General features: G+C 49.4%; 1 protein-coding gene and 1 long non-coding RNA gene across 5 annotated transcripts in view; one reads left to right on the top strand and one right to left on the bottom strand.

The window, feature by feature from the left end:
* The window catches only part of LOC308178702 (uncharacterized protein), a 48,751-nt gene extending 28,761 nt beyond the window's left edge, over nucleotides 1-19,990 (top strand). The window contains exons 14-18 of one of the 4 annotated variants that reach the window (XM_080557696.1): nucleotides 2,686-2,780; nucleotides 3,864-4,152; nucleotides 17,186-17,280; nucleotides 18,366-18,569; nucleotides 19,442-19,990. In XM_080557696.1, coding sequence (XP_080413822.1) covers nucleotides 2,686-2,780; nucleotides 3,864-4,152; nucleotides 17,186-17,280; nucleotides 18,366-18,569; nucleotides 19,442-19,987 — 1,229 coding nt within the window. In that variant the 3' untranslated portion in view covers nucleotides 19,988-19,990. Of the gene's footprint in view, nucleotides 1-2,685; nucleotides 2,781-3,863; nucleotides 4,153-17,185; nucleotides 17,281-18,365; nucleotides 18,570-19,441 lie in introns of those variants that run through there. The other 3 variants (XM_080557697.1, XM_080557698.1, XM_080557699.1) reach the window with 3 other exon arrangements.
* Nucleotides 48-15,526, bottom strand: LOC308178709. Its single transcript, XR_013939933.1, has 4 exons — nucleotides 13,682-15,526; nucleotides 7,745-9,492; nucleotides 5,093-5,997; nucleotides 48-1,758 (listed from the first exon to the last, which is right to left on the bottom strand). It is a non-coding gene; the product is annotated as an uncharacterized lncRNA (long non-coding RNA).
* Nucleotides 19,991-20,519: the final 529 nt, after the last annotated feature.

Below are 20,519 nucleotides of genomic sequence, written 5' to 3' on the forward strand. Positions count from 1 at the left end.
GTACCAACGTCCAAATTAGCCAGAATTCTCTGTTACCTAGCCTAGAGGATCCGGGTTTAGGATCCTCAAAGAAAAAATCTCTCTTGGAGGAAGCCAAATCTTTTTTCTAGAAGCATGCCGAGGTGAGGAGGGAAGGGTAGCTACCAGACATACAGTTATGCATAAACTTGGCCAAACTTGTGGTGTCCCTACCCTGAAGGGCTTTGCAGCTGGTACCCAGAGCTAAATGTGTGTCAGGCAGAATCCCATACATTTTGAGAAACTTTTGTGGAGGAAGCGATGGTTGCTAGCAGGCATGCAGCTACGTCCAAAGTAGGGCCAAAGTTGAGAGAGACGTAACGTGGAGGGGTCTTCAGCTGGTATTGACAAGCACTTGTTTATTTGGAGCTAGCCCAGAAGTTTTGGAGAACAAGATGAGGGAAGGGAAGTGAAGGTACCCAGGCAGGTACCTCCGTCGGAAATTGGGCAAAGTTGTCAGGTACCTAGCCTGAAGCGATCTGAGGGCAGGATCCCAAAGGAAATCTGTATGTGGAGGTAGCCACAAGGTTTTGGCAAACCAGATCAGCCAGAGGCAAGAGAAGCCTCTTGGCATGCACCTCCGTCGAAAATTGGCCCAAGTTCTCAGGTACCTAGCCTGAAGGGTTCTGCGGACCGAATCCACAAGTCCCTCTCTCTCTGGAAGAGGCCAAAACATTTCAGAAAGTATGCCTGGGAGGAGGAACGGGTAGCTACTGGGCATGCACAAATTCCCAATTTGGCCAAAATTCCTATAGCCACCCCAGACGGGTACGCTGCTTTTGTCCAGAACAGCCGCAGGGAGGCGAAACGTTTTCCTAAGTACAACCTGGCGGAGGCAAAGTATTCTACCGGGCATGTACCAACCTCCAAAGTCGCCCAAATTCTCTGTTACCTAGCCCAGGGGAATCCGAGTTTAGGATCCCCAAAGAAAAAATCTCTCTTGGAGGAAGCCAAATCTTTTTTCTAGAAGCATGCCGAGGTGAGAAGGCAAGGGTAGGTACCAGGCATAGAGTTATGCATAAACTTGGCCAAACTTGTGGTGTCCCTACCCTGAAGGGCTTTGCAGCTGGTACCCAGAGGTAAATCTCTCCCAGGAATAATCCCAAACATATTGAGAGGCTTTTGTGGAGGAAGCGATGGTTGCTAGCAGGCATGCAGCTAGGTCCAAAGTAGGGCCAAAGTTGAGAGAGACGTAACGTGGAGGGGTCTTCAGCTGGTATTGACAAGCAGTTGTGTATTTGGAGCTAGCCCAAAAGTTTTGGAAAACAAGATGAGCGAAGGGTAGTGAAGGTACCCAGGCAGGTACCTCCATCGGAAATTGGGCAAAGTTGTCAGGTACCTAGCCTGAAGCGATCTGAGGGCAGGATCCCAAAGGAAATCTGTATGTGGAGGTAGCCACAAGGTTTTGGCAAAGCAGATCAGCCAGAGGCAAGAGAAGCCTCTTGGCATGCCCCTCCGTCAAAAATTGGCCCAAGTTCTCGGGTACCTATCCTGAAGGGTTCTGCGGACCGAATCCACCAGTCCCTCTCTCTCTGGAAGAGGCCAAAACATTTCAGAAAGTATGCCTGGGAGGAGGAACGGGTAGCTACTGGGCACGCACATAATTCCCAATTTGGCCAAAATTCCGGTTGCTACCCCAGACGGGTACGCTGCTTTTGTCCAGAACTAACGCAGGGAGGCGAAACGTTTTCCTAAGTACAATCTGGCGGAGGCAAAGTATTCTACCGGCCATGTACCAACCTCCAAAGTCGCCCAAATTCTCTGTTACCTAGCCCAGGGGAATCCGAGTTTAGGATCCCCAAAGAAAAAATCTCTGTTGGAGGAAGCCAAATCTTTTTTCTAGAAGCATGCCGAGGTGAGGAGGGAAGGGTAGCTACCAGGCATACAGTTATGCATAAACTTGGCCAAACTTGTGGTGTCCCTACCCTGAAGGGCTTTGCAGCTGGTACCCAGAGCTAAATGTGTGTCAGGCAGAATCCCATACATTTTGAGAAGCTTTTGTGGAGGAAGCAAAGGTAGCTAGCAGGCATGCAGCTACGTCCAAAGTAGGGCCAAAGTTGAGAGAGACGTAACGTGGAGGGGTCTTCAGCTGGTATTGACAAGCAGTTGTGTTTTGGAGCTAGCCCAGAAGTTTTGGAAAACAAGATGAGCGAAGGGAAGTGAAGGTACCCAGGCAGGTACCTCGGTCCCTAATTGGGCAAAGTTTTCAGGTACCTCCCCTGAAGCGATCTGAGGGCAGGATCCCAAAGTAAATCTGTATGTGGAGGTAGCCACAAGGTTTTGGCAAACCAGATCTGCCAGCTGTGTGGCATCCAGGGCAGCTGTGTGGCATCCATAGCACAGGCAGTTTGTATGTGGTCTTGGAGACTAGCTACGTGTGTCTTTATGCTGTCTGGGAGGCTACAGATAAGGGGGAGTTAACCTTGCCAGATCAATCAGGGCTAGCCTTGGGGATCTCCGGAAGAGATCCTTCTCCTGCATTGCTTGTATGCATGCTGGTTTTTGAACAGATGCAGCCAAATGGGAGAACCCTGAGGTCTTCATGACAAGGGATTGTCCTCTTTCCTGTGGGTCTATTCCACTGACCTGATAGGCAGCTAAAATGAATCTATGCCCCTAACCTCTAGGCAGTTAATATGTTTATTTAACGTATAAATGCTATCGCAGGTATTCCTCACCAAAGTGAAGGTGAAGGTGCAGAGCTTACCAAGGAGGTGTCCCTGTCTTGGTGGAGAAGGAGCACAGAACATCGCCTGCCTCTTGTAGGTTTTCAATTTTTCTTCTGCCCCCCAACCCCCCAGCTCTCCCTTTTTTCCTCACTCTAGGGTTTTGCTGTCATTAACTTTTTTACCACTACCTCCTAACACTTTTATATCCTAAGCTTATCTGTCCCACCCTGGGATGACAATGAGCATATTTTGGGCAAAATGTTGCGTATTATAGTCTTCTATGTTTAGCATGTACTTCCTTAATCTCATTATCTCCTTAAGAGTTAACTTTAATGTTTATTTTATAAGGAATGAAGAAAAAGGTTTCACTTTGGGCACGGCAGACTTCAAGATTCTGTTCTGATGCGCAAAGAGGGTTTGTCACAGCCTGGGTATGCTGCTTTTGTTCAGAACTAAGGCATGTAGGCCCAACTTTTCCAGTGTGCTCCAGGCACCTGGCAGGACCCCCTGGGGCAGGACAGCCCAGCCGTGAGCTTGAGAGAGCTGGGCCATGGACGTCGTGGGTGTGGAACTTCTCAGGGGCACAGGTATGGTGGAACCAAAAGAGAGTGTTCAGCTCCAGGGGAAGAGAGAGAAGTCCACCCTGTGGCACTTGGGACTCCTGGACTCGCACATCCAGCACCTCGCTCAGGACCAAGCATGGGGACGCAGCTCCTTGGGAAGCCAAGGACAGGGACCGTGACCACATGGCAGCCCTGTGCTGTCAGGGGCAGTGCATATTGTGACCCAGAGTGGTGCTAGGCAACCGCCATGTCCCACTGCAGGGCTGACAGGCACAGCCTCAGTCAGCCCCAAGGCAGAGCTGGCCCCAGCCCAGACGTGCGGCTCCCAACAGGGTCCTGGGGCACCAGTGCAGGTGGGCTCGAGCTGGATGGTCTTTAAGGTCCCTTCCAACCCCAGGCATTGTAGGATTCTATGAGGGAGGCAGTGCACAGGGAAAATGGGGTGGGGTGCTGATGTCTGAAAAAAGCAAAGAAACAACAAAACTAAGAGGAGGATTCAAACTAACAAAAGTGGTAGGACTGAAGGAAAGACCAAAGAAAGAAAAGGTCATAATGAAAAGAAACAACCAGACAAAAGAAAATGAAACAAAGACTGTCTATTCCATTGCTGCAGGGTTGGGAACGTACACCGATGGACACAAAGGAATTAGAGCAACAGCCTTGGAGGAGTTTGAGGCAGCAAGCCGAGGTTTCAGCTGTGTTCGGAGAATGCCAAAAGGAAAGGCTCAAAGAGATGCTTGGAAAGAGCCTTAAGGGTCAAACAGGAGCAGACCTCAACAAATGGAGAAAAAAGTGGGGAACCTCCGTGCAATTTGAGGTAATCCGTGAGAGCTACAGGACATGCAGACACAGGCAGGTAACAAATACCAGACAGGTAAGCTGCTTTTCAAGAACTAACGCAGGTAAGGCAAAATTTTCCCTAAGTACAATGTGGTGGAGGCAAAGGTAGCTAGCGGGCATGTACCAACGTCCAAATAAGCCAGAATTCTCTGTTACCTAGCCTAGAGGATCCGGGTTTAGGATCCTCAAAGAAAAAATCTCTCTTGGAGGAAGCCAAATCTTTTTTCTAGAAGCATGCCGAGGTGAGGAGGGAAGGGTAGCTACCAGACATACAGTTATGCATAAACTTGGCCAAACTTGTGGTGTCCCTACCCTGAAGGGCTTTGCAGCTGGTACCCAGAGCTAAATGTGTGTCAGGCAGAATCCCATACATTTTGAGAAACTTTTGTGGAGGAAGCGATGGTTGCTAGCAGGCATGCAGCTACGTCCAAAGTAGGGCCAAAGTTGAGAGAGACGTAACGTGGAGGGGTCTTCAGCTGGTATTGACAAGCACTTGTTTATTTGGAGCTAGCCCAGAAGTTTTGGAGAACAAGATGAGGGAAGGGAAGTGAAGGTACCCAGGCAGGTACCTCCGTCGGAAATTGGGCAAAGTTGTCAGGTACCTAGCCTGAAGCGATCTGAGGGCAGGATCCCAAAGGAAATCTGTATGTGGAGGTAGCCACAAGGTTTTGGCAAACCAGATCAGCCAGAGGCAAGAGAAGCCTCTTGGCATGCACCTCCGTCGAAAATTGGCCCAAGTTCTCAGGTACCTAGCCTGAAGGGTTCTGCGGACCGAATCCACAAGTCCCTCTCTCTCTGGAAGAGGCCAAAACATTTCAGAAAGTATGCCTGGGAGGAGGAACGGGTAGCTACTGGGCATGCACAAATTCCCAATTTGGCCAAAATTCCTATAGCCACCCCAGACGGGTACGCTGCTTTTGTCCAGAACAGCCGCAGGGAGGCGAAACGTTTTCCTAAGTACAACCTGGCGGAGGCAAAGTATTCTACCGGGCATGTACCAACCTCCAAAGTCGCCCAAATTCTCTGTTACCTAGCCCAGGGGAATCCGAGTTTAGGATCCCCAAAGAAAAAATCTCTCTTGGAGGAAGCCAAATCTTTTTTCTAGAAGCATGCCGAGGTGAGAAGGCAAGGGTAGGTACCAGGCATAGAGTTATGCATAAAGTTGGCCAAACTTGTGGTGTCCCTACCCTGAAGGGCTTTGCAGCTGGTACCCAGAGGTAAATCTCTCCCAGGAATAATCCCAAACATATTGAGAGGCTTTTGTGGAGGAAGCGATGGTTGCTAGCAGGCATGCAGCTAGGTCCAAAGTAGGGCCAAAGTTGAGAGAGACGTAACGTGGAGGGGTCTTCAGCTGGTATTGACAAGCAGTTGTTTATTTGGAGCTAGCCCAGAAGTTTTGGAAAACAAGATGAGCGAAGAGAAGTGAAGGTACCCAGGCAGGTACCTCCGTCGGAAATTGGGCAAAGTTGTCAGGTACCTAGCCTGAAGCGATCTGAGGGCAGGATCCCAAAGTAAATCTGTATGTGGAGGTAGCCACAAGGTTTTGGCAAACCAGATCAGCCAGAGGCAAGAGAAGCCTCTTGGCATGCACCTCCGTCGAAAATTGGCCCAAGTTCTCAGGTACCTAGCCTGAAGGGTTCTGCGGACCGAATCCACAAGTCCCTCTCTCTCTGGAAGAGGCTCAAAACATTTCAGAAAGTATGCCTGGGAGGAGGAATGGGTAGCTACTGGGCATGCGTATAATTCCCAATTTGGCCAAAATTCAGGTAGCTACCCCAGACGGGTACGGTGCTTTTATCCAGAACTGCCGCAGGGAGGCAAAACTTTTTCAAAAGTACAATGTGGCGGAGGCAAAGGTAGCTAGCAGGCATGTAAAAACCTCCAAACTATCCCAAATTCTCTGTTACCTAGCCCAGGGGAATCCGAGTTTAGGATCCCCAAAGAAAAAATCTCTCTTGGAGGAAGCCAAATCTTTTGCAGAAGCATGCCGAGGTGAGAAGGCAAGGGTAGCTACCAGGCATACAGTTATGCATAAACTTGGCCAAACTTGTGGTGTCCGTACCCTGAAGGGCTTTGCAGCTGGTACCCAGAGGTAAATCTCTCCCAGGAATAATCCCAAACATTTTGAGAAGCTTTTGTGGAGGAAGCGATGGTTGCTAGCAGGCATGCAGCTAGGTCCAAAGTAGGGCCAAAGTTGAGAGAGACGTAACGTGGAGGGGTCTTCAGCTGGTATTGAGAAGCAGTTGTGTATTTGGAGCTAGCCCAGAAGTTTTGGAAAAAAAGATGAGGGAAGAGAAGTGAAGGTACCCAGGCAGGTACCTCCGTCGGAAATTGGGCAAAGTTGTCAGGTACCTAGCCTGAAGCGATCTGAGGGCAGGATCCCAAAGTAAACCTGTATGTGGAGGTAGCCACAAGGTTTTGGCAAAGCAGATCAGCCAGAGGCAAGAGAAGCCTCTTGGCATGCACCTCCGTCGAAAATTGGCCCAAGTTCTCAGGTACCTATCCTGAAGGGTTCTGCGGACCGAATCCACAAGTCCCTCTCTCTCTGGAAGAGGCCAAAAACATTTCAGAAAGTATGCCTGGGAGGAGGAACGGGTAGCTACTGGGCATGCGCATAATTCCCAATTTGGCCGAAATTTAGGTAGCTACCCTAGACGGGTACGCTGCTTTTATCAAGAACTGCCGCAGGGAGGCGAAACTTTTTCAAAAGTACAATGTGGCGGAGGCAAAGGTTGCTAGCGGGCATGTAAAAACCTCCAAACTATCCCAAATTCTCTGTTACCTAGCTCAGAGGTATCCGAGTTTAGGATCCCCAAAGAAGAAATCTCTGTTGGAGGAAGCCAAATCTTTTGCAGAAGCATGCCGAGGTGAGAAGGCAAGGGTAGCTACGAGGCATACAGTTATGCATAAAGTTGGGCAAACTTGTGGTGTCCCTACCCTGAAGGGCGTTGCAGCTGGTACCCAGAGGTAAATCTCTCCCAGGAATAATCCCAAACATTTTGAGAAGCTTTTGTGGAGGAAGCGATGGTTGATAGCAGGCATGCAGCTACGTCCAAAGTAGGGCCAAAGTTGAGAGAGACGTAACGTGGAGGGGTCTTCAGCTGGTATTGACAAGCAGTTGTGTATTTGGAGCTAGCCCAGAAGTTTTGGAAAACAAGATGAGCGAAGGGAAGTGAAGGTACCCAGGCAGGTACCTCCGTCGGAAATTGGGCAAAGTTGTCAGGTACCTACGCTGAAGCGATCTGAGGGCAGGATCCCAAAGGAAATCTGTATGTGGAGGTAGCCACAAAGTTTTATCAACCAAGATAAGCGGGAGGCAAGAGAAGCCTTTTCGCATGCATCTCCATCGAAAATTGGCCCAAGTTCTCCAGTACCTACCCTGAAGGGTTCTGCGGACCGAATCCACAAGTCCCTCTCTCTCTGGAAGAGGCCAAAACATTTCAGAAAGTATGCCTGGGAGGAGGAACGGGTAGCTGCTGGGCATGCACATAATTCCCAATTTGTCCAAACTTCAGGTAGCTACCCCAGGTGGGTATGCTGCTTTTGTCCAGAACTTCTGCAGGGAGGCAAAACTTTTTCAAAAGTACAATCTGGCGGAGGCAAAGTATGCTACCGGGCATGTACCAACGTCCAAAATAGCCAAAATTCTGTTACCTAGCCCAGGGGAATCCGAGTTTAGGATCCCCAAAGAAAAAATCTCTGTTGGAGGAAGCCAAATCTTTTTTCTAGAAGCATGCCAAGGTGAGAAGACAAGGGTAGCTACCAGGCATACAGTTATGCATAAACTTGGCCAAACTTGTGGTGTCCCTACCCTGAAGGGCTTTGCAGCTGGTACCCAGAGCTAAATGTGTGTCAGGCAGAATCCCATACATTTTGAGAAACTCTCGTGGAGGAAGGAGAGGTAGCTAGCAGGCATGCAGCTACGTCCAAAGTAGGGCCAAAGTTGAGAGAGACGTAACGTGGAGGGGTCTTCAGCTGGTATTGACAAGCAGTTGTGTATTCGGAGCTAGCCCAGAAGTTTTGGAAAACAAGATGAGCGAAGGGAAGTGAAGGTACCCAGGCAGGTACCTCCGTCGGAAACTGGGTAAAGTTGTCAGGTACCTCCCCTGAAGCGATCTGAGGGCAGGATCCCAAAGTAAATCTGTATGTGGAGGTAGCCACAAGGGTTTGGCAAACCAGATCAGCCAGAGGCAAGAGAAGCCTCTTGGCATGCACCTCCGTCGAAAATTGGCCCAAGTTCTCAGGTACCTATCCTGAAGGGTTCTGCGGACCGAATCCACAAGTCCCTCTCTCTCTGGAAGAGGCCAAAACATTTCAGAAAGTATGCCTGGGAGGAGGAACGGGTAGCTACTGGGCATGCATATAATTCCCAAGTTGGCCAAAATTCCGGTTGCTACCCCAGACGGGTACGCTGCTTTTATCAAGAACTGCCGCAGGGAGGCGAAACTTTTTCAAAAGTACAATCTGGCGGAGGCAAAGTATGCTACCGGGCATGTACCAACGTCCAAAATAGCCAAAATTCTGTTACCTAGCCCAGGGGAATCCGAGTTTAGGATCCCCAAAGAAAAAATCTCTGTTGGAGGAAGCCAAATCTTTTTTCTAGAAGCATGCCAAGGTGAGAAGACAAGGGTAGCTACCAGGCATACAGTTATGCATAAACTTGGCCAAACTTGTGGTGTCCCTACCCTGAAGGGCTTTGCAGCTGGTACCCAGAGGTAAATCTCTCCCAGGAATAATCCCAAACATATTGAGAGGCTTTTGTGGAGGAAGCGATGGTTGCTAGCAGGCATGCAGCTACGTCCAAAGTAGGGCCAAAGTTGAGAGAGACGTAACGTGGAGGGGTCTTCAGCTGGTATTGAGAAGCAGTTGTGTATTTGGAGCTAGCCCAGAAGTTTTGGAAAACAAGATGAGCGAAGGGAAGTGAAGGTACCCAGGCAGGTACCTCCGTCGGAAATTGGGCAAAGTTGTCAGGTACCTCCCCTGAAGCGATCTGAGGGCAGGATCCCAAAGGAAATCTGTATGTGGAGGTAGCCACAAGGGTTTGGCAAACCAGATCAGCCAGAGGCAAGAGAAGCCTCTTGGCATGCACCTCCGTCGAAAATTGGCCCAAGTTCTTGGGTACCAATCCTGAAGGGTTCTGCGGACCGAATCCACAAGTCCCTCTCTCTCTGGAAGAGGCCAAAACATTTCAGAAAGTATGCCTGGGAGGAGGAACGGGTAGCTACTGGGCATGCAGATAATTCCCAAGTTGGCCAAAATTCCGGTTGCTACCCCAGACGGGTACGCTGCTTTTATCAAGAACTGCCGCAGGGAGGCGAAACTTTTTCAAAAGTACAATCTGGCGGAGGCAAAGTATGCTACCGGGCATGTACCAACGTCCAAAATAGCCCAAATTCTGTTACCTAGCCCAGGGGAATCCGAGTTTAGGATCCCCAAAGAAAAAATTTCTGTTGGAGGAAGCCAAATCTTTTGCAGAAGCATGCCGAGGTGAGAAGGCAAGGGTAGCTACCAGGCATACAGTTATGCATAAACTTGGCCAAACTTGTGGTGTCCCTACCCTGAAGGGCTTTGCAGCTGGTAAATCTCTCCCAGGAATAATCCCAAACATTTTGAGAAGCTTTTGTGGAGGAAGCGATGGTTGCTAGCAGGCATGCAGCTACGTCCAAAGTAGGGCCAAAGTTGAGAGAGACGTAACGTGGAGGGGTCTTCAGCTGGTATTGACAAGCAGTTGTGTATTTTGAGCTAGCCCAGAAGTTTTGGAAAACAAGATGAGCGAAGGGAAGTGAAGGTACCCAGGCAGGTACCTCGATCCCAAATTGGGCAAAGTTGTCAGGTACCTAGCCTGAAGCGATCTGAGGGCAGGATCCCAAAGTAAATCTGTATGTGGAGGTAGCCACAAAGTTTTGGCAACCAAGATAAGCGGGAGGCAAGAGAAGCCTCTTGGCATGCACCTCCGTCGAAAATTGGCCCAAGTTCTCAGGTACCTATCCTGAAGGGTTCTGCGGACCGAATCCACAAGTCCCTCTCTCTCTGGAAGAGGCCAAAACATTTCAGAAAGTATGCCTGGGAGGAGGAACAGGTAGCTACTGGGCATGCGCATAATTCCCAATTTGGCCAAAATTCAGGTAGCTACCCTAGACGGGTACGCTGCTTTTATCAAGAACTGCCGCAGGGAGGCGAAACTTTTTCAAAAGTACAATGTGGCGGAGGCAAAGTATGCTAGCGGGCATGTACCAACCTCCAAAGTAGCCCAAATTCTCTGTTACCTAGCCCAGGGGAATCCGAGTTTAGGATCCCCAAAGGAAAAATCTCTGTTGGAGGAAGCCAAATCTTTTTTCTAGAAGCATGCCAAGGTGAGAAGACAAGGTTAGCTACCAGGCATACAGTTATGCATAAAGTTGGCCAAACTTGTGGTGTCCCTACCCTGAAGGGCTTTGCAGCTGGTACCCAGAGCTAAATCTCTCCCAGGAATAATCCCAAACATTTTGAGAAGCTTTTGTGGAGGAAGCGATGGTTGCTAGCAGGCATGCAGCTACGTCCAAAGTAGGGCCAAAGTTGAGAGAGACGTAACGTGGAGGGGTCTTCAGCTGGTATTGACAAGCATTTGTGTATTTGGAGCTAGCCCAGAGGTTTTGGAAAACAAGATGAGCGAAGGGAAGTGAAGGTACCCAGGCAGGTACCTCCGTCGGAAATTGGGCAAAGTTGTCAGGTACCTAGCCTGAAGCGATCTGAGGGCAGGATCCCAAAGTAAATCTGTATGTGGAGGTAGCCACAAGGTTTTGGCAAACCAGATCTGCCAGCTGTGTGGCATCCAGGGCAGCATTGATAGCACATGCAGTTTGTATGTGGTCTTGGAGACTAGCTACGTGTGTCTTTATGCAGTCTGGGAGGCTACAGATAAGGGGGAGTTAACCTTGCCAGATCAATCAGGGCTAGCCTTGGGGATCTCCGTGAGATCCTTCTCCTGCATCGCTTGTATGCAGGCTGGTTTTTGAACAGATGCAGCCAAATGGGAGAACCCTGAGGTCTTCATGACAAGGGATTGTCCTCTTTCTTGTGGGTCTATTCCACTGACCTGATAGGCAGCTAAAATGAATCTATGCCCCTAACCCAATAGGCAGTTAATATGTTTATTTAACGTATAAATGCTATCGCAGGTATTCCTCACCATAGTGAAGGTGAAGGTGCAGAGCTTACCAAGGAGGTGTCCCTGTCTTGGTGGAGAAGGAGCACAGAACATCGCCTGCCTCTTGTAGGTTTTCAATTTTTCTTCTCCCCCCCAACCCCCAGCTCTCCCTTTTTTCCTCACTCTAGGGTTTTGCTGTCATTAACTTTTTTACCACTACCTCCTAACACTTTTATATCCTAAGCTTATCTGTCCCACCCTGGGATGACAATGAGCATATTTTGGGCAAAAAGTTGCGTATTATAGTCTTCTGTTTAGCATGTACTTCCTTAATCTCATTATCTCCTTAAGAGTTAACTTTAATGTTTATTTTATAAGGAATGAAGAAAAAGGTTTCACTTTGGGCACCGCAGACTTCAAGATTCTGTTCTGATGCCCAGAGAGGGTTTGTCACAGCCTGGGTATGCTGCTTTTGTTCAGAACTAAGGCATGTAGGCCCAACTTTTCCAGTGTGCTCCAGGCACCTGGCAGGACCCCCTGGGGCAGGACAGCCCAGCCGTGAGCTCGAGGGAGCTGGGCCATGGACGTCGTGGGTGTGGAGCTTCTCAGGGGCACAGGTATGGTGGAACCAAAAGAGAGTGTTCATCTCCAGGGGAAAGAGTGAGAAGTCCGCACTGTGGCACTTGGGGGCTCATGGACTCGCACATGCACCACCTTGCTCAGGACCAAGCATGGGGACCCAGCTCCTTGGGAAGCCAAGGACAGGGACCGTGACCACATGGCAGCCCTGTGCTGTCAGGGGCAGTGCATATTGTGACCCAGAGTGGTGCTAGGCAACCGCCATGTCCCACTGCAGGGCTGACAGGCACAGCCTCAGTCAGCCCCAAGGCATAGCTGGCCCCAGCCCAGACGTGCGGCTCCCAACAGGGTCCTGGGGCACCAGTGCAGGTGGGCTCGAGCTGGATGGTCTTTAAGGTCTCTTCCAACCCCAGCCATTGTAGGATTCTGTGAGGGAGGCAGTGCACAAGGAAAATGGGGTGGGGTGCTGATGTCTGAAGAAAGCAAAGAAACAACAAAACTAAGAGGAGGATTCAAACTAACAAAAGTGGTAGGACTGAAGGAAAGACCAAAGAAAGAAAAGGTCATAATGAAAAGAAACAACCAGACAAAACAAAATCAAACAAAAACTGTCTATTCCATTGTTGCAGGGTTGGGAACGTACACCGATGGACACAAAGGAATTAGAGCAACAGCCTTGGAGGAGTTTGAGGCAGCAAGCCGAGGTTTCAGCTGTGTTCGGAGAATGCCAAAAGGAAAGGCTGAAAGAGATGCTTGGAAAGAGCCTTAAGGGTCAAACAGGAGCAGACCTCAACAAATGGAGAAAAACCTGGGGAACCTCCGTACAATTTGAGGTAATCCGTGAGAGCTACAGGACATGCAGACACAGGTAGGTAACAAATACCAGACAGGTAAGCTGCTTTTCCAGAACTAACGCAGGTAAGGCAAAATTTTCCCTAAGTACAATGTGGTGGAGGCAAAGGTAGCTAGCGGGCATGTACCAACGTCCAAATAAGCCAGAATTCTCTGTTACCTAGCCTAGAGGATCCGGGTTTAGGATCCTCAAAGAAAAAATCTCTCTTGGAGGAAGCCAAATCTTTTTTCTAGAAGCATGCCGAGGTGAGGAGGGAAGGGTAGCTACCAGGCATACAGTTATGCATAAACTTGGCCAAACTTGTGGTGTCCCTACCCTGAAGGGCTTTGCAGCTGGTACCCAGAGCTAAATGTGTCTCAGGCAGAATCCCATACATTTTGAGAAACTTTTGTGGAGGAAGCGATGGTTGCTAGCAGGCATGCAGCTACGTCCAAAGTAGGGCCAAAGTTGAGAGAGACGTAACGTGGAGGGGTCTTCAGCTGGTATTGACAAGCACTTGTTTATTTGGAGCTAGCCCAGAAGTTTTGGAGAACAAGATGAGCGAAGGGAAGTGAAGGTACCCAGGCAGGTACCTCCGTCGGAAATTGGGCAAAGTTGTCAGGTACCTACGCTGAAGCGATCTGAGGGCAGGATCCCAAAGTAAATCTGTATGTGGAGGTAGCCACAAGGTTTTGGCAAACCAGATCAGCCAGAGGCAAGAGAAGCCTCTTGGCATGCACCTCCGTCGAAAATTGGCCCAAGTTCTCAGGTACCTAGCCTGAAGGGTTCTGCGGACCGAATCCACAAGTCCCTCTCTCTCTGGAAGAGGCCAAAACATTTCAGAAAGTATGCCTGGGAGGAGGAACGGGTAGCTACTGGGCATGCACAAATTCCCAATTTGGCCAAAATTCCTATAGCCACCCCAGACGGGTACGCTGCTTTTGTCCAGAACAGCCGCAGGGAGGCGAAACGTTTTCCTAAGTACAACCTGGCGGAGGCAAAGTATTCTACCGGGCATGTACCAACCTCCAAAGTCGCCCAAATTCTCTGTTACCTAGCCCAGGGGAATCCGAGTTTAGGATCCCCAAAGAAAAAATCTCTGTTGGAGGAAGCCAAATCTTTTTTCTAGAAGCATGCCGAGGTGAGAAGGCAAGGGTAGCTACCAGGCATACAGTTATGCATAAAGTTGGCCAAACTTGTGGTGTCCCTACCCTGAAGGGCTTTGCAGCTGGTACCCAGAGGTAAATCTCTCCCAGGAATAATCCCAAACATATTGAGAGGCTTTTGTGGAGGAAGCGATGGTTGCTAGCAGGCATGCAGCTACGTCCAAAGTAGGGCCAAAGTTGAGAGAGACGTAACGTGGAGGGGTCTTCAGCTGGTATTGACAAGCAGTTGTTTATTTGGAGCTAGCCCAGAAGTTTTGGAAAACAAGATGAGCGAAGGGAAGTGAAGGTACCCAGGCAGGTACCTCCGTCGGAAATTGGGCAAAGTTGTCAGGTACCTAGCCTGAAGCGATCTGAGGGCAGGATCCCAAAGGAAATCTGTATGTGGAGGTAGCCACAAGGTTTTGGCAAAGCAGATCAGCCAGAGGCAAGAGAAGCCTCTTGGCATGCACCTCCGTCGAAAATTGGCCCAAGTTCTCAGGTACCTAGCCTGAAGGGTTCTGCGGTCCGAATCCACAAGTCCCTCTCTCTCTGGAAGAGGCCAAAACATTTCAGAAAGTATGCCTGGGAGGAGGAATGGGTAGCTACTGGGCATGCATATAATTCCCAATTTGGCCAAACTTCAGGTAGCTACCCCAGACGGGTACGGTGCTTTTATCCAGAACTGCCGCAGGGAGGCGAAACTTTTTCAAAAGTACAATGTGGCGGAGGGAAAGGTAGCTAGCGGGCATGTAAAAACCTCCAAACTATCCCAAATTCTCTGTTACCTAGCCCAGGGGAATCCGAGTTTAGGATCCCCAAAGAAAAAATGTCTGTTGGAGGAAGCCAAATCTTTTGCAGAAGCATGCCGAGGTGAGAAGGCAAGGGTGGCTACCAGGCATACAGTTATGCATAAACTTGGCCAAACTTGTGGTGTCCCTACCCTGAAGGGCTTTGCAGCTGGTACCCAGAGCTAAATCTCTCCCAGGAATAATCCCAAACATTTTGAGAAGCTTTTGTGGAGGAAGCGATGGTTGCTAGCAGGCATGCAGCTACGTCCAAAGTAGGGCCAAAGTTGAGAGAGACGTAACGTGGAGGGGTCTTCAGCTGGTATTGAGAAGCAGTTGTGTATTTCGAGCTAGCCCAGAAGTTTTGGAAAAAAAGATGAGGGAAGAGAAGTGAAGGTACCCAGGCAGGTACCTCCGTCGGAAATTGGGCAAAGTTGTCAGGTACCTAGCCTGAAGCGATCTGAGGGCAGGATCCCAAAGTAAACCTGTATGTGGAGGTAGCCACAAGGTTTTGGCAAAGCAGATCAGCCAGAGGCAAGAGAAGCCTCTTGGCATGCACCTCCGTCGAAAATTGGCCCAAGTTCTCAGGTACCTAGCCTGAAGGGTTCTGCGGACCGAATCCACAAGTCCCTCTCTCTCTGGAAGAGGCCAAAAACATTTCAGAAAGTATGCCTGGGAGGAGGAACGGGTAGCTACTGGGCATGCGCATAATTCCCAATTTGGCCGAAATTCAGGTAGCTACCCTAGACGGGTACGCTGCTTTTATCAAGAACTGCCGCAGGGAGGCGAAACTTTTTCAAAAGTACAATGTGGCGGAGGCAAAGGTTGCTAGCGGGCATGTAAAAACCTCCAAACTATCCCAAATTCTCTGTTACCTAGCTCAGAGGTATCCGAGTTTAGGATCCCCAAAGAAGAAATCTCTGTTGGAGGAAGCCAAATCTTTTGCAGAAGCATGCCGAGGTGAGAAGGCAAGGGTAGCTACCAGGCATACAGTTATGCATAAACTTGGCCAAACTTGTGGTGTCCCTACCCTGAAGGGCGTTGCAGCTGGTACCCAGAGCTAAATCTCTCCCAGGAATAATCCCAAACATTTTGAGAAGCTTTTGTGGAGGAAGCGATGGTTGCTAGCAGGCATGCAGCTACGTCCAAAGTAGGGCCAAAGTTGAGAGAGACGTAACGTGGAGGGGTCTTCAGCTGGTATTGACAAGCATTTGTGTATTTGGAGCTAGCCCAGAAGTTTTGGAAAACAAGATGAGCGAAGGGAAGTGAAGGTACCCAGGCAGGTACCTCCGTCGGAAATTGGGCAAAGTTGTCAGGTACCTACGCTGAAGCGATCTGAGGGCAGGATCCCAAAGTAAATCTGTATGTGGAGGTAGCCACAAAGTTTTATCAACCAAGATAAGCGGGAGGCAAGAGAAGCCTTTTCGCATGCATCTCCATCGAAAATTGGCCCAAGTTCTCCAGTACCTAGCCTGAAGGGTTCTGCGGACCGAATCCACAAGTCCCTCTCTCTCTGGAAGAGGCCAAAACATTTCAGAAAGTATGCCTGGGAGGAGGAATGGGTAGCTGCTGGGCATGCACATAATTCCCAATTTGTCCAAACTTCAGGTAGCTACCCCAGGTGGGTATGCTGCTTTTGTCCAGAACTTCTGCAGGGAGGCAAAACTTTTTCAAAAGTACAATCTGGCGGAGGCAAAGTATGCTACCGGGCATGTACCAACGTCCAAAATAGCCCAAATTCTTTTACCTAGCCCAGGGGAATCCGAGTTTAGGATCCCCAAAGAAAAAATCTCTGTTGGAGGAAGCCAAATCTTTTTTCTAGAAGCATGCCAAGGTGAGAAGACAAGGGTAGCTACCAGGCATACAGTTATGCATAAACTTGGCCAAACTTGTGGTGTCCCTACCCTGAAGGGTTTTGCAGCTGGTAAATCTCTCCCAGGAATAATCCCAAACATTTTGAGAAGCTTTTGTGGAGGAAGCGATGGTTGCTAGCAGGCATGCAGCTACGTCCAAAGTAGGGCCAAAGTTGAGAGAGACATAACGTGGAGGGGTCTTCAGCTGGTTATGACAAGCATTTGTGTATTTGGAGCTAGCCCCAAAGTTTTGGAAAACAAGATGAGCGAAGGGAAGTGAAGGTACCCAGGCAGGTACCTCCGTCGGAAATGGGGCAAAGTTGTCAGGTACCTAGCCTGAAGCGATCTGAGGGCAGGATCCCAAAGTAAATCTGTATGTGGAGGTAGCCACAAGGTTTTGGCAAACCAGATCTGCCAGCTGTGTGGCATCCAGGGCAGCATTGATAGCACATGCAGTTTGTATGTGGTCTTGGAGACTAGCTACGTGTGTCTTTATGCAGTCTGGGAGGCTACAGATAAGGGGGAGTTAACCTTGCCAGATCAATCAGGGCTAGCCTTGGGGATCTCCGTGAGATCCTTCTCCTGCATCGCTTGTATGCAGGCTGGTTTTTGAACAGATGCAGCCAAATGGGAGAACCCTGAGGTCTTCATGACAAGGGATTGTCCTCTTTCTTGTGGGTCTATTCCACTGACCTGATAGGCAGCTAAAATGAATCTATGCCCCTAACCCAATAGGCAGTTAATATGTTTATTTAACGTATAAATGCTATCGCAGGTATTCCTCACCAAAGTGAAGGTGAAGGTGCAGAGCTTACCAAGGAGGTGTCCCTGTCTTGGTGGAGAAGGAGCACAGAACATCGACTGCCTCTTGTAGGTTTTCAATTTTTCTTCTGCCCCCCAACCCCCCAGCTCTCCCTTTTTTCCTCACTCTAGGGTTTTGCTGTCATTAACTTTTTTACCACTACCTCCTAACACTTTTATATCCTAAGCTTATCTGTCCCACCCTGGGATGACAATGAGCATATTTTGGGCAAAAAGTTGCGTATTATAGTCTTCTATGTTTAGCATGTACTTCCTTAATCTCATTATCTCCTTAAGAGTTAACTTTAATGTTTATTTTATAAGGAGTGAAGCAAAAGGTTTCACTTTGGGCACCGCAGACTTCAAGATTCTGTTCTGATGCGCAAAGAGGGTTTGTCACAGCCTGGGTATGCTGCTTTTGTTCAGAACTAAGGCATGTAGGCCCAACTTTTCCAGTGTGCTCCAGGCACCTGTCAGGACCTCCTGGGGCAGGACAGCCCAGCCGTGAGCTTGAGAGAGCTGGGCCATGGACGTCCTGGCTGTGGAGCTTCTCAGGGGCACAGGTATGGTGGAACCAAAAGAGAGTGTTCATCTCCAGGGGAAAGAGAGAGAAGTCCACCCTGTGGCACTTGGGGACTCCTGGACTCGCACATGCACCACCTCACTCAGGACCAAGCATGGGGACCCAGCTCCTTGGGAAGCCAAGGACAGGGACCGTGACCACATGGCAGCCCTGTGCTGTCAGGGGCAGTGCATATTGTGACCCAGAGTGGTGCTAGGCAACCGCCATGTCCCACTGCAGGGCTGACAGGCACAGCCTCAGTCACCCCCAAGGCAGAGCTGGCCCCAGCCCAGACGTGCGGCTCCCAACAGGGTCCTGGGGCACCAGTGCAGGTGGGCTCGAGCTGGATGGTCTTTAAGGTCCCTTCCAACCCCAGGCATTGTAGGATTCTATGAGGGAGGCAGTGCACAAGGAAAATGGGGTGGGGTGCTGATGTCTGAAAAAAGCAAAGAAACAACAAAACTAAGAGGAGGATTCAAACTATCAAAAGTGGTAGGATTGAAGGAAAGACCAAAGAAAGAAAAGGTCATAATGAAAAGAAACAACCAGACAAAACAAAATCAAAGAAAAACTGTCTATTCCATTGCTGCAGGGTTGGGAACGTACACCGATGGACACAAAGGAATTAGAGCAACAGCCTTGGAGGAGTTTGAGGCAGCAAGCCGAGGTTTCAGCTGTGTTCAGAGAATGCCAAAAGGAAAGGCTCAAAGAGATGCTTGGAAAGAGCCTTAAGGGTCAAACAGGAGCAGACCTCAACAAATGGAGAAAAAAGTGGGGAACCTCCGTACAATTTGAGGTAATCCGTGAGAGCTACAGGACATGCAGACACAGGCAGGTAACAAATACCAGACAGGTAAGCTGCTTTTCCAGAACTAACGCAGGTAAGGCAAAATTTTCCCTAAGTACAATGTGGTGGCGTCTGGGTCAGAGAAACGAACTGTAGCAGTGCAAGTTGACCCTGTAGACAAGGTGAAGAAATGGTATAGAGGCTCAGGTCGTTTAGAACGCAAACAGTCTTCTGCTAAGTCTGGGCATAGTGAAGACGAGGCTGGGCCATCAAAGGTGCAGGAGACTGAAGATGAGGATGGGGATGTCGAAAAATCAACAGTAACTACCCGTACTCTATACCAGTGTGAGCTACGAGATGTGCGAAAAGATTTTGGTTGCTGTATAGGTGAGCAGCTTGTCACCTGGCTGCTCCAGTGCTGGGACACTGGAGCCGATTATGTGGAATTAGAGGGCAAGAAAGCCAGGCGGCTGGGATCCCTTGCTAGGGACGCATGCATTGACAAAGCAATTGGAGATGGAGCACGATCTCGCAGTCTCTGGAGGCGTCTCCTGTCAGCTGTGCAGGAAAGGTATCCCTTCAAGGAAGAACTTGTATGTCTACCAGGCAAGTGGACCACCATGGAGAAGGGAATTCAGTACCTGAGGGAATTGGCCGTACGGGAAGTAATTTATAAGGCCCTAGACGACGCACAAACATCCGCAGAGCCAGATGCAGTCCAGTGTACACCACCTATGTGGTGGAAGTTTGTACGGAGTGCACCATCATCATATGCCAGTTCATTGGCAATAATAGCCTGGAAAGCGGAGGAGAATCCCCCAGTGAATGAAGTGGCTAAATTACTCCGGCAGTACGAAGGAAATCTCTCTTCTTCCCTACAGGCCTGTGTCTCGGCTGTGGAGAAACTCTCTGAAGAGGTCCACCAACTTAAAGAGAATTTATCTTCCCCTCCACCTGAACGAACCAGTGTCCACCAGCTAAAAGAGAATGCTTTGGAGAAACTTTCTGAAAAGATCCACCAACTTGAAGAAAGATTATCTTCCCTTCCACCTGAACGAACCAGTGTCCACCAGCTAAAAGAGAATACTTTGGAGAAACTTTCTGAAAAGATCCACCAACTTGAAGAGAGATTATTTTCCTCCCCACCTGTACAAACCAGTGTCTCAGCTATTAGGGCTAAACGTTCATCTATGCAAGGAAGACAATATGGTGGGCACACACACCGCGCCACCCTGTGGTTTTACGTACGTGACCATGGAGAGGACATGAGAAAATGGGATGGAAAATCTACTGCGACCCTAGAGGCACGGGTACGTGAATTGCAAAGGAAAACAATTGGGAAAAAGGAATTCTCTGAAAAGTTTGCTGCTCCAACTTCCAGCAGGCAGTCCTTTAGACACAGAAACGAAGATTCTGACCAGGACTAGAGGGGCCCTGCCTCCAGCCAGGGGGAGGAAAGGGACAATCGAGTTTATTGGACTGTGTGGATTCGATGGCCTGGCACGTCAGACGCACAGAAGTATAAGGCTTTGATAGACAGTGGTGCACAATGTACTCTAATGCCATCAAGCTATACAGGGCCAGAGCCCATCTGTATTTATGGTGTGACGGAGGGATCCCAGCAGTTAACTGTATTGGAGGCTGAAGTGAGTCTAACCGGCAATGAGTGGCAAAAGCACCGTATTGTGACTGGCCCGGATGCTCCGTGCATCCTTGGCATAGACTATCTTAGAAGAGGATATTTCAAGGACCCAAAAGGGTTCCGCTGGGCTTTTGGCATAGCTGCCTTGGAGACAGAGGACATTAAACAGTTGTCTACCTTGCCGGGTCTCTCAGAGGACCCTTCTGTTGTGGGGTTGCTGAGGGTTGAAGAACAGCAAGTGCCGATCGCTACCACAACTGTGCACCGGCGGCAATATCGCACCAACCGAGACTCCCTGAGTCCCATCCATACGCTAA

The sequence above is a fragment of the Anser brachyrhynchus genome, assembly GCF_964034855.1.
Source record: "Anser brachyrhynchus genome assembly, chromosome: 16".
Classification (NCBI taxonomy): Eukaryota; Metazoa; Chordata; class Aves; order Anseriformes; family Anatidae; genus Anser; species Anser brachyrhynchus.